Source organism: Lytechinus pictus, chromosome 4 (genome assembly GCF_037042905.1).
Source record: "Lytechinus pictus isolate F3 Inbred chromosome 4, Lp3.0, whole genome shotgun sequence".
NCBI lineage: Eukaryota > Metazoa > Echinodermata > Echinoidea > Temnopleuroida > Toxopneustidae > Lytechinus > Lytechinus pictus.
This window is the reverse complement of record NC_087248.1, coordinates 13,507,296-13,521,935: the sequence shown is the minus strand read 5'-3', so window position 1 is coordinate 13,521,935 and position 14,640 is coordinate 13,507,296. Positions and strand designations below refer to the sequence as shown.

The 14,640-nt window shown below is 36.2% G+C and overlaps 1 protein-coding gene across 2 annotated transcripts in view; it reads right to left on the bottom strand.

Moving 5' to 3' along the window:
• Positions 1–14,640, bottom strand: part of LOC129258983 (xaa-Pro aminopeptidase 1-like) — a 115,851-nt gene that overhangs the window by 25,042 nt on the left and 76,169 nt on the right. For both annotated transcript variants that reach the window (XM_054897250.2, XM_054897249.2), the window contains exon 2: positions 296–429. In XM_054897250.2, the coding sequence (XP_054753225.2) occupies positions 296–397 (102 nt within the window). In that variant the 5' untranslated portion in view covers positions 398–429. The remainder of the gene's footprint in view (positions 1–295; positions 430–14,640) is intronic.

Below are 14,640 nucleotides of genomic sequence, written 5' to 3'. Positions count from 1 at the left end.
TCGGGGCTGAGCTCAGGTTTTCTTTTAAGTATAGACATATATTTTTTTAGGTATTTCATTCCATCATTATTTGCTTCAGTATTTTTTTTTTTTTTTCCTTGTTGATATAAAACGAAGATTTGTCAATTGTTGAATTTATCTTGAATTTATGTGAATGAAATCCTTGATAAAACATGTTGAAAAAAAGGAGTGTGTGAGGGAGAGGGTGTGTATGTGTGTGTTGAGGGTGAGTGTGTGTGCGCGTGCGTGCGTGGTGCGTTTGGATGCGATACTTGTGTTAAATTTGATGGCATACCGGTGGTGAAGAAGAACAGTCTCGCTCCGTACCTCCGGCATCTCGCCTTTCTCGAGACTTTCCTCTTCCGTGGACGAGAGGAACCTCATCAGCATCGTACATTGCGATTGGTTCCGCCAAGCATGATGACAGAACTGAGGGAGATAAGAAATTAGAGTAAGATTGAATTAAGTTGTCAGCGTTGTGTGTGAGGGAAGTGAGGCCGACGCTCAACTGATTGAAGCAAATGAAAATGGCAGTTCAATTTTAGATTTTGAATTATCCACTTTATTCACTTCAAAATAGATTGATCACTTTCTTGCATTCTGTTGGCAACATATAGTTTTGTTGAATTTTGTAGATTTTGTTAAGTAAGCATTGTTTGAAACTTATAATTCCGAATTCATTCTATAGAAGAAGTTGGTAGAAAAGACAGTCTGCCTAATATGGAAGATGATGATAAGTCTACATTTTAATCACGATCAAGAATGTCCATTCATCATCATGTTCATGAAAACAGACTTCATGACTGATTATATGGAGACGTCGGAGAACATAGTATCATGAAGATGACCGAGTACTCATGTACAAGACGGATGTTAAACTTTTTGCGTCCTATCGTTCGTGTGGCGGGAGCTCAACCGATTAGATTGGGCTTGCATGCCGTATACATGTCCAGTGCTTTTTTTTAAATCTAAATATACACAAATACTATTATGTTTTTAACAAAATAGGCTTTCTGGGCAAATTTAAGTTTTTAGTGCCCTCCTCCATCAGTCCGCGCGACGCCCTTTTGCTTTGTCTGAAGCGCGACGGAGATTCATTGGATTTTTCTTTGGTCATGACGTTATTACAAAACAAAGTCTTTTTGAATGGCTAAAGTAAGTTGAACTTTCAAAGCGAATCTAAAATTCCTGGTTCTAAAGTCCTCTGTATTTGTAAACAATCGAAAAGTTTTAGTTACTTTGAGGGATAAGCTGGTGAAAATGAGCCCGTTTCTGCATGTTTGTCGAAGTGTTCGGTATAGGCGAAACGCTTTGGAATCGGGGATAATCAAGGTATTTCCTTTTCATAGCAATGCATAAGGGATCCGCCCCTTAAATAAAACGTATGTATTGCCTCTCTGTTGACACAATAGCGTAGGAATGGGCATTGAATAAGGGTAATCAATGGGTAATTAATATCGATATGTCCAAGGCTCGATGAGGGTAAGGGTGGGATTGGTTATAACCTCGACTATATCATATGGAGCCAACATGGAGATACTAGAGGGTGTGGTACTGCAATGTCGGGCAAATTACTTCTCTGTGCAAACATAGTAAGAAAAAGATAACTGTATTGCATCATATCACATATGTTATTATCGTTAGTATACAAAAAAATGTTTGGAGCTTGTCAAATGCATACATGTCTTTTTCAATTGTGGCGGCGCCATGATTGTTTGAGAGGGGGCTAGAAGACCTTTTGTGACGTCATTTTTTTATTTCTTACTTACAGGGGTATTATGAAATTACACTGCTCATACCTCTTCTTTTCATACTCTCCTTTCATCCTTTTATTCTCCCTCCTTTTTTTTTCTTTATTTTTATCCTTTCCTACTTGCAAAATCAATGGGGCGGTCACATCCCTACCCCCCTCCCCTTGGTCCCGCCCCTGGCAGAATTTTGATATACAGGGAAATATTCAGTTAGTAGAACATGTAGAAGGGGGTAGTCCAATTTACCATGTGCAGATAAAAGACACTGTGTACTGGAGGCATAATAATGTTGAGAATCTTATCATATCAGAACGAAAAGGGGGAAAAATCTTTTATCTAAAACGTGTGGAACTTTTTACCTGTATAAGCATATCCAGAGGTCAATTTGTCAAGTATTTAACAGCAGTATTGGTTAACATATTACACTGTATTATGCGTTATTGGTTTGTTTTCAAGAGATTAAAAAAGTACAAACAACTCACAAAACAATCATGGAACTGAACCCTTTGAACAAGAGCCGCCCTAAACAATATTACTTTATATTGAGTGTAAATGGATACTCTGCAGGCTTAGATGATAAATTGGGGATGAATATAGTCAAAATCAATATCAGAAACACAAAAATCCATTATTATCGGATGTAAATTTCAAAGTTGTCTATAGCATTTTTAGGTTTTGCATTCTGTTCGTTGAGATGTTCATGCATTTCATCAAGAATGAGAGCTAATTATGTCATCTCGTCCCTATTTTGTGCTTTTATTGAATAAATATACAATTTTTCCGAAATTTCTCCTCCAAGAAATGTAACATTATAGCATTATCATCAGTGCTGCGATATCCCTTGTTAGAAGGAAGGTGGCTTTATAAAAAGGTATGAAACAAATAAGAGGAATATATAGGGAAGAAATATAAAATAACAAATTGAGACAGGACGTCATAGCTTTGCCATTGTATAATCATGAACATTCAGAGAAATGAATCATTGGAATGATTAAGTAATTTAATATTTTTTAAATGATGTTTTCATCTGATTTTGGTAACATTTTGGGGTTTTTTTCTGTATTTTATTTTTGTTTAAAGTACACCTTTAAAGTTTGTAACCTACAAAACACCTAGGAGGTGTTGCAAGAAAATATTTGCAATTAATCGAAAATATTCTGTTGCAATTTTACAATTGATTGATCACTTTTAACTATAGCATATCATATTACACTCCTTCTTTCATGGAGCAGATTAACAATCAATCGCAAATTTGCAATTAATTGCACGGCATATGCTTGATTTCGGGACGAAAATAGACGTGCAATTGATCGCAAGTTTCTTGCAACGCCCCACTAGACAGAAATCCTGCGTAACAGACAAAGGGCTGTATTATATTATTGGTATCCACCCCCTCCTGTCAACATAAGAAATAAACTAAACATGGAGCGTGCCTGTTGCAAAGAGAATTTGTTTAGACGTAGTAAATGACATGGACGCATGTCTGTCTTTTGACACCAGGTAAAACCTTTATTCATTTGTTTAGATTTTAACCGGGGATTTTAGTCATCATGAATATTAAAATGAATGTAGTCAATAGTATCTGCAATGTTTCATGACCCATAGAAATTCCATAAAAGTATTATTCTGAAACGTCATTTTATGATTCAACACCATACAACCCCCTTCGGCGAGCCAGCGATATCTCCAACGAGTTACCGATTCGAGATAAAATTATTTCAAGTTAAGGAGTTTCTAAAGCAAATATATTAGTACCCTTAATGAAAGGTCTCTCGCCGGGTATCTCAAGTGTATATACGGACTGAACGGTTTGATAAGTTCTACGTGATCCTTGCAACCTGCGTTCCCGCGTAAATCTACATCTTCTTGTTTTTATTTATGTTTATTTGATATTAAAACCCTTCAGAAGTCTTGATTTCATTTAGATTTATGTATTGAATTCACTAGTGTGCAATGTTGGACGAAAATAAAATGACTTATAGATAACGATATAATTAAAAAAATATTCTCATTTTCGATATGTTGAAATAAACCAATGAATATAAAAAAAAAGTCAAATTATCATTCAGTTTTCCGATGTACTAAGGCAATTTTATCCTGTTGAAGTGTTATAAAGGAATTTAAAGTTTCATTCATAAAGGTTTTCTGATAGTATTTTCTTTTCGAAATACCAGCGAAGATCCATATCAATATATTCTTTCCATATCAGTGTGTATTATTTTATGGTTATTGCAGGAAATTGCAGTTGTGCATCTATCATGTCTATGCATGGTTAAGTAAGGATCTTAATTTAATCCTTATCCATGGCGCGAAATCTTGTGGATAATAGCCGCACTGGGCATGAATAAGAGGAGATTCAGCGTCATGACTCATTGGCTAAACGTATTTGTCTCTTGTTGCGCGTGATGTGCATGGAAGAGTGTGTGTTATAATGTGTGCGCGTGTGTGGGTGGACTCGCGCGTTAAGGTGCATATTGTGTTTAATAATTTGTCAGTCATGTGATGTTTATGCTCGTAATATGGATTTCCTGCCAATAATTTTGTATGTTATCAACTGCGAGAAGATCGGGGTTTTCTTCCCTAGATAACCTAATCAATTTACTTTAAGAAGACTTTGCCATGTTTACCCCATACTTGCCATGCACATTTGTTACCATTTTGTTGACAAGGTCTAGCGAATATCAAAAGTAAATAATTACAAAACTCACAATCGAGCAAAGTGTGACCAATCAAAGTACATGTACATCTAAAATCATAGTATCGTCGTTGGTGTATGCATGTATATAGGGATTGATGTCATAAGGCATGCAAGGACTTTGTTTACATACTAGTAATTAAAATGCGCTTGTCACGAGCAAAATCCATACCTTACATTGTAAATTACCCTCATCACCCGAAATCATGACACTCGTACAAAGATGGTATACATGTAGGCCTGCCTAAAATAGTATTTTGAACTACCCTTGAATCAGATACCCATTGATCAGATCATGTCAATAGTCTTTTTTCTTCTTCTTTATACACTTAAAAAAGCCCTGATCTTACAGAAAGCAATAACAGAATCATTCTGTAAATTCATAAAACAGGAATTTTTCTGCAATTTAACAGAAAAGGTCTGTTTAAAAAGGGAAAAAGGGTGTTTTATTTAAGGACATTTGTAAGGAGGTTACATACACCAAATACAGATTTCCTGTTATTTTACGCAATCTGGTAAGATTACAGGTGTTCTCGAGACTCTGCTGCAGGAACTTCTTTTATTTTAAGGATAAATTTTCTAACAGTGTATACATTCTCAATTTTTAACATATTTCGTTATTTATTATATCAATTTCTGGTTGTTATACCCTATTGTGAGAAGAAATATGACATGATATACATATTTCGCCATTCTTCCAACTTTTAATTTCTGACCAGGAATTGTGTCCGTACTATTCAAAAAGTGTACTGATATGCATAATGTCAATATACAGTGCGTATCAAAAAAAAGTTTACACTTAGAAAAAATCCTGTAAAATTATACATTTGTAATATTCTGAAGATTTTTCCACATTTTAACATTGGTACAGATTCATTTAAGCAAATGACAATATAACTGTCGAAAAATATTTCCTCTTGAGTGAGCACCACTTACTTTTGAAAAGTTAGTGAAAAATGATTTGCGCAGAACCTTGAAATAGTTATGCGAATAAAAGTAGACCTTAATCATGGAGAACAAGTGTTTAGCAAGTAAAATTGATTTGAAGATACTTTACCTTTTTTAACTTGTTTCCTTGCCCAAAACACTTTGAAGAGTGCATTGCGCCCCACCCCACTCCCCACACACCGAGGCCATCGTGACGATATTTGCTTTACACTGAGCTGTGATTTACATGAATTTTTTTTATTTTGTTATTCATTGTCAAGCTTGGAAAGGGTGTGGAGAAACAAGTATTAAATAATAAATGAAATGTAAACCCACTTTAAATGATAAAAACTTAGTCAAAAAATGCTGGAGGTGTCTGATATAAACTTTTGTTCAGATTTAGTTATGCCCTCAGATCCAGCTGGCACAAAAAGGGTAAAGGTTGTGCTTACTAAGTGTTGTAATTTCAATTGGAGTGGCAAAATTGTTACAAAATGCTTGAGTGTATCTGTTTTATTTCAATTGACTAAAAGTGCAAGGGAAATGTTTGAGAAATGTTTCGCAGGGTAAATTTGATTTCACCCTTTCTCCTTGACACAGCGTGAAAACGAGCATTTCCGCGCAAACAGATTTCTGCGAGCTTTACAAAAATGGACAGTGCTCACTCAAGTGTAACATTCTGTCAAAACTTTTACCTTCATTGGATAGATGAGACCCAAACCTAAGATTATATGTGAAAAAATTACCCACACGTTGTATGCTTTTTTATTTCCAGGGCTTTTTCAAAGTGTAAACTTTTTTTTGATACGCACTGTATATTGAACAATATTTAACAAGTAATTAACATTAACATTAGCAAATATGCAGATGAAGGGAAGAGCACGTCATAGAACCCGATTAGGGTATTGTGGTTTGTAGATGTTGTATATATCGCTTTTTATCTTAGAGTACACAAGGACAACAGTTTTATAACTAATGAGGCCTCCCTGATTAAATAAAACTGAATATAAGATGCTGGGTAGAATGCCCTTGTTCAATATGACATAATTGATGACAATAGAGATCCACACACTACACTGTAAAATATATTGGGTACAATTTTAACTAGCACGAGGGTAATCATGTGTCCAACCAAGTTGGGGCAGTATTTTATCCAATGCGGGAATCATATTGTCTAGTAAGGTTAAAAAAATTAGCAGCAATTACCATGATTACTTTAAAATGGGCAACATTTTCATTTTTCAATACATAAATCTGAATGAAATCAAGACTTCTGAAGGGTTTTATTATCAAATTTTCAATAAAAATGCCCAAAAGAAATGTCCAATGGTTGGACACATATTTACCTTCATGGAGCATTTTTACCCAATATTTTGTAGAGTGTACATTTTGTTAAACATACAGTATAGCAGTCGGTTTCGCTTGAATTTTTTTTTTTTTTGGCAAGCATTAAAACCATATCAGTCTTATTAAAACCCACCACCACCATTTACTTCTGAGTCATCCACGAAATGTACACTCTCAAAATAGTTGGGCAAAAATGCCCAACTCTAAACAACCCTGGGCAACATATACTGTCCACACAACTATTGGTTAAAATATGCCCAAATTGGGTAATTAAAACTAATAATTGGGTATTAATTTGGATAATAATTGCCCAATATACAGTGCGTCCTAGAAAAAACGAAACCGAGATTAAGCGATGATTTATCATAATTTAATCACAAATACAATAGACAAATGACCTACCAATGTAAAGCTTAGAATCTCTTCTTTCATCTGATATTACTTAGATTATTCCCCATTCACGCATGAGTGAGCAAAAACAATTTGAAGAAAGGATACCAAAAACTCATTTGGCGGGGGGGGTCTGAATTTCAAAAAGAAAATCACATGCCATAAAGTTCAATATCTGCTCTTGTATTTGATACCTTAATCACAAAAAACGGTCAAGAAGTAAAAAAGTAATGTTCCTTCGAAACAATGCTTGTATTTCCATAATTTCATTAAATAAACGTGTTTTCACCGGTTTCCCACAGAAGCTATCGCATGGTTAACAAAAGACTTAATTCATGGCTGACTGTCAACAAAACGGATAGGAGTGTCAAGTGAGTTTGAACGCTAGTCTGTTGAACCTCTTAATTTTATGAAATTATTGAAATTCAAGCCTTATTTCAAATAACCAGAACTTTGTTATTTCTTGACCATTTTCTGAAATTGAGGTTCAAATTAAAGAGCAGATATTGAACCGTTTAAAAATGGGGTTTTCTTTTTGACACCCAGATATAGCCCGCCAAATGACTTTTTGGTATCCCCTCTTCAAATTGTTTTTGCTCACTCATGCGTGAATAATAATCTAAGTAATTTCAGATGAAAGAGGAGATTCTAAGCTTTACAATGGTAGGTCATTTGTCTATTGTATTTGTGATTAATTTATGATAAATCATCGATAAATCTCGGTTTCGTTTTTTGTGGGACGCACTGTATATATATTTTACCAACATACATTACCCAACATAGTGGACAGTATGTTGCCAAATATTTTAAGTGTGTACAAGTAAGTAGATTCCATTATGTTCAATTCGCCCCTGTAGGTGGTAATAAAAAGGATATAAAATATCATAATAAAGGTTTTCTTCAAACGTCTGCACATGTTTTTATCATATTTTAAGCATGTAAACATGTGTAGGCCTATGTTAATTACCACCTTTACATTATGTCCAGGTATGTACGTAAATAAAAAATAAAAAAACAATGATAAAAACTACTGCGATTGAAATCTTGTCACGCGATTGCTTTGTTAAACAACGCTGTGTTGAAATGGATAATACATTCAAGACGGTTTCAATCAAAACAAGTTGGTCGGAAGGTCATTCTCTGTATTTGTCTCGTGTTCCATATCATTATTGCTCTTGTTTTCAAACTAATTTTGGTTATTGTAGTTTCAATTGTCAGTTACTCATTAGTCGAGTTTAACTCGTTCATGACGTTAATTGAACAAATCTGAAAGCTGAAAAAAAAGTTTGATGAATTATCTCATTCTGCAAGTCTCCTCAAAAATTAATTTTCCCACCTTGTTCCTCTTTCAAAATCCATGGTTAATGTTTATTATAAACAACTTGTTCCTTGTCTTCAGACAGTGATTGCATTGGATAATTTCATGTAGGTCTGTTGAGCATGTTAAGTCTCCTCAAGTTAATTCCCCCACTCTATTCCTCTTTTAAATCTAATAGTTAATGAATAATATTTATTAAAGACTTGTTCCTTTACCTAAGACATACATTTACAAGGGTAACTAGATTAAATCGGCTTAAAAATACCCGTTTGTGGCAGGGTCATTCGTATTGATAAGGTGATGTGGTCATGTGACACTGATGGTTCAATTTCATTTTCACCATTCCCTACGGCATTTACTTCGTTCACCTTCCCTCAATAGTCAGACACAATTTTATAGTGAAGTGCACAGGACGTTAACAAATACGATGTCTGAAATTGTGAAAATGAATGAATAAATAAATAATAAGGTGAACAAATTAATAAAACGAAAAAAACATATAATTTCATCTCCAATAAGTTCATCACAATTACATTTTAAGGACAATCAACGGCATAATTATGATAATATCGAGTCTTTCTTTCTGCAGGATATTCATGATATTTGAGCCTCAAAAGGTGTTACATTGTACTACTGTTTTTTTGCAAATAATTTGAGGAATCGATCAGAGAATCTATTAAATTTCGTTTTGTGATCTTGTCATAGAAGTGTATGCCCATGAATAAAAAAAAGTCACACAGTTCATTACATTAAAGCTTTACTAAAGCTGTATATAGGATTAAATTCAATGGGACTGAATGTTACCCTTATTTCCGAGCGCAATCGACTAAAAAGTAATAGATTTAGCAGGCGACTCCAAACCGAAAAAACGTGGTGCGCATTATCTTTCGAAAACATATTTTTAATACATCATGTCTTTTAATGTCTTTAATCTATTCTAATTTTTCAAGAGTTTCCCAGTACATTTTTTTTTTACATATTTTAGCGGAGGCAAACCTCAGCAGGACAGTGACAAGAAAACCCCTGTTCATGCTGTTACGGCATATGTTTTAAGCAAAAAAAAAATCATTGTCAACTTTGTAAATCTTCCTACATGAATTGTGTTGTATGAAAAAGAAAATTAGGGCGGAAAATTAGACTTATCATACACCCCCCATACACACACTCCCTCACGCACACACCCAAACGCCTCTTTCTGACCCCCGAATGTGCGCGAAACGCCGTAGAATACAACCCCTCTCTCTCTCTCTCTCTTGTTTAAAACGTTTTTTTTTTTACCTGGGGCAACCCATGCTACCTGTTTAATATGCACTTCCGAGCCAGCTCATCGTTCTTCTTGGCAACCATGGCAAGTATTTCATGATTCACGGAGCTGACAGGTCGCTGTCTATCTGCATTATCTGATTATACCAACTGCATGGTGTCATCACACGTATTAGATCTTTGATACGAGGAAGGCTTACTGTATATTTTCGTCACCACTATTGATTGTAAGATTGGCTTGACTTTGTTGACAAGGCCTCTCTAGCCCAACCGGTTACCACTCCGTGTTTTTTGTGGTATGGGTGGGTTTTTCAATTGGCTGTGATCAGCCATACCCCCCCCCCCCCCGCGCAGCACCCCTGATGTAGAAATAAAAAGGACTAGGAAGGAAATTCAAACAAATATATATCAACGTTTGAGGAAATCGACTTCGATTAAAGACAATTTTTAATAAAACAAAATAAAGCTAGTAAAATAAGTCCAATCTGGTATTGGTAATATTGTTTTAACAGGAAATATGTCAACTTCCTACTGTGACTTGGATATAAAAAAAACAGGCAACTTAATATCATGGCCAAAAAAATGCCTTAGCCATCGGGCCGGAAGATAAATGAGTTAACAACTATAGTGAATTATGCATTTTTATAGTTATTAAATTAAACACCTAATCATTTACTGTTAGAAAACATTATAATAGATCAGAAATACCTGAACAAAATACTATTGATGAATAAATTAGAAACAATATCACAATTGCACATTTCTTAGAAAATGTTACATTATTCACAGATATGCAATGGAATATGCATTAATAAGCCAGTTCGTAGTTCCTTTCTGCACATGATCAACAGATTCTACGCATGATCAGAGGAAGGTCATTTGTACTAAAGTGACATGGTGGTTTAAAATCTAATGAGATAAGCACCAACTTTGATGTCTTGATTATTCATATATTCTTTTGAATTGTGGTTTTCAATTTCTTCATCCTGCTGTGTAAGGCAGGCTTACGTAATATTTTGCTTTGAAATCTGCCTATCGTAATGAAAGAAATGAAAGGTCATTTGACCAAAATTGTCCATGAAGTAACTACGAACTGGTCTATTTTGGCGAGTTGTTTAACCCATATTTTTTTCATCTTTGGCCCATATGTGTTCTTCTTTTACTACTCGAGTTGCCTATAGACGTATATATGGGCCCCGGCCAGATCCGCCCTCATTCGATTTTGCCATCATAATAATTGCAATCACTATCTTCCTCTTTATAAATATACTGATTGTCTATACTATTTCAGAACGAATCTATACCTAGTATGAGTCGTGCACTTTCAAAGCTCCAACAAAGAATCATTAAGCCCGCGAAATGACGACATAAAAGCATGAGAGGAATTGTAGTCAAGTAACACAGATATTTGGTTCTCAGGTATAAATTCACTTTGTTCTCATTATAAATTTTCAAGTTGGTTCTTTGAAATAAACATAAAGTTTACAGGGTAAAATATTAGCCCACACGTTTGAAAGTATCATTATGTAATCATCTTTCTAATTGTGGCTTTGTTTAAACTACTCCAAACCAGTCTCACGACTATCCCTATAACGCCATATTACGACTTTCTACTTTAACTACAATTTCAACATATTTCCTGACCTCGTCCGAGGACCAGAATCCATGCCAAGGGCAATGCAAATGACAGGACATCCCATGCAGGTCAATGTCAAACTTTTGTTAACCTCGAAAAGCAATGGGATTGAATTTGCGACACAAAATCTTTAACGCTTTCATCTGGCCCAAAATACTGTAATGGGCAATCGCATTACTCCTTTATCTTGGGTGGGGGGGGGGGCAAAGAACTGCGTCACATAATTGGCGTTTTAAACAAATACAGCTGTTGTTGTTTAAGGATGCAGGGAGATCTAATGGTTCACCTAATCCCCTTGAAGAAAACTAAACAATATGACGTCAGCAATGAAAATGAACTATTAGTGAAAAAAAAAGGTTTCCCTGGAATTCATTCATTTTCTTATTATGCAGTAAAGGGATAGTCTAAATGATATTGTTATATCATATTCTAATACTAGCCCTTATCTAGTGACCGCGTGCTCCTTTGTCGTAAGCATCTATAAAACTATATTACCTAGTTTAAGTGGTTTATAGGTATAAATAAAGGGAATGAGTGCATAGAATTACGCCAAATTACCTTTTATCTCTTTGATTAGATATGTTATCGTCCGCACACTAGTTTGTACTCCTTCTCAAGCCATTAGTAAACATTCATTTACCTACGTAGATTATACAACCATGGCAGTTTGATACATCTCTTTACGTGCGTTAATCAATTTAATGACTACATGAAGTTTGAAATTTTATTGGTATGGTAGTTTACAATTTATTAATTTACTTTTGTCATCGACACTCTAAAAATGCAATGTTAAATCAGAATTTGATAGGTTGGAAGATTGGCAACCTCTTCTATAGTATATGTTGTATTTACTACTTTAAATGTTTCAACCCAGCACGTAAATTGATGGGTGTAGCTTTATGCAACGTTGGATATTACATTTGTCACTCCTCCAACCTTTCAAATGTTGATGTAACATTTCTTTAGAGTGGATTCGTATTTTTATTCATTCTATTGTAAATAGTTCCTACAGGCATATCAATCACTTTTTTATTGCCAATTATCCACCAATTTTGCCATAAATTACAGATTGTCTATCATCAGATCCTTTACAGATCTTAAATATTTCTAAGGTAAGTGACGAAAAGTGGAATTTCTTTTCGGTATCCAACGCAAGGTGTTCCTTTTGTGTTTCTTACGTAACTGCGTATTTCGAGTTTTCTCGTTGCGCTAACACGCATATCTTTTCCATTCTCGGCTCAGCATTATTAGCTCGACTTCCCACCCCCCCCCCCTTTTTTTGTTCTTACGGCTTTCCCCTCACCCCCCCCCCCCTCCCCTGGTCAAACTTGCATTACTTAGTATTCTTTTTTTTTTTTTTGAATAATATTTTATTTTCTTCCTCTTTCAAATCAAGTTTACAATCACAATTCATAGATTCTTTGCATGTATACAGGAGCAAGGAGCAAGGGAGTGCGCCCTCGCTCGGTACCCTGGGACGCAACCACGTTTCCTCCATGAACTAATATGGGGGTTTTTCGTGGCCTCCGAGTACTAGTGTCTCGTACACTAGTCAGGTACTGGGCGCCTTGCATCCTCCTTATTCGTTTCCTGTCGCATTGTTATTCTTTTGATTAAATCTAGGTCTTTTGGATACCTACTTTTGAAAGAGTACATATTAAGCAGCTTTTGGTTCTACTCATTACTTTGTTTCTTGAAATTTCTCACTCTGCTTACTGTTACAGTATGTATGTCAGTCTTTCGACTGATTTCTTTTTATTAATTTTGTCTAATTGTCTTGCTCTCATGAGCTAACTTTCAGAAACATGGTCCGCCAAGCAAGACTCCATCTCCGATCCGCATCTACGCAGCCTAGCCGCTGATGTTCTTCCATCCCTACTCATGTCTGCCAAAGCTTCATCTACCACATCAAAATACAAATCCCGTTGGGACAAATGGGTCCAGTGGGCGAGCTCCAAAATAATCTCTACCCACATTTCCAGTCCAAGCGTACCACCTCTGTCTATACCTTTCCCACCTGTCTTCCGTTAGCGGAGCCAAGATTCTAGCAGATTCCCTCGTCGCGTCAGTGAAATGGGCGCACGGTCTCGCAGGCCTTCCTTCACCCACAGATGACCCTATGGTAAAAACAGCAGTGCAGGGGTATAACCGGACTCACTCTTCCCCTGTTTGTCGTAAGGAGCCTGTTACACCAGAAATCCTGTCCCATCTTCGCGCATCACACGGTCAGCTCAATGCATCTTTAGCTGATCTACGCATTTTGTTTATATGCTTCATTTCTTATGCTGGATTCCTACGCTTCGACGACCTTAGCAGGATAAGAAAGAAGGACTGCACTCTTCATCATGACAGGCTAGTCCTACACTTACCCTCTTCTAAAACCGATCAATTCCGCCAAGGCAGAGATGTTACCATTGCTAGGACATCCAACCCGACCTGTCCCGTCATTATAGCCGAGCGATATTTCGCAGCTTTAGGCGATCCTCCTCATTCTCACCTACCAGTGATTCGCAGGCTTGCTCGTTCCAAACGCGGTCTAGTCGCCACTTCTCAAGGTTTAAGTTACACAAGAACTCGCGAGATTGTCCTGGAGGCGTTGAAGCCCTTTGTTCCCGACGTCTCTAATTTCGGTTTGCACAGTCTCCGGTCGGGTGGAGCTTCATCCGCTAGTAACAATCGAGTTTCTCCCTTTCTGATTTCACAACATGGCCGTTGGAAGTCAGACAAAGCCAGGGACACATACATAAAATCGGACGCAACGTCAAATCTTATTCCTTCACAATCCCTCGGGATTTAAGCTTCAAATCCCAATCCTTTTTCATTGTTGTCGAGTTAATTTTCTTGGCTGTGTTTTTGCTTATGCATACTTTGCAATGTTCGTATCATTCTGAACAAATATGAGTCTATTGAATAAACAGCGAGCTAATAATCATTGCCCAGCTCTAACCAAACATGTTCAATCTTTTGTCATTGTTGTTATTTTTTCAGTATTTGTCACCTGAGGTAGATAAAGAAAAGAAATTAACTTTCCGACGTTGTAACACATAGGAGGAAAGTATAATATCTTACGCTGAGTTTATAGGTTCACAGGCAACACAGATCGACAGTGTTTATCATGACCGCAGAACATCATCGAATACATTCATGTAACTTAAAATGTGTATCCACCTGGATCCGGGGGGGGGTGGGGCGAGTCGACACTCTCCCATAGGCTCCAGTGTATAAAAATCAAAAATCGAATGAGGACACATCCCCTGCCCCCCCCCCCTTCCGAATTGCCGCCAATGGTTGATAGTATACCTGTTTTTCATTC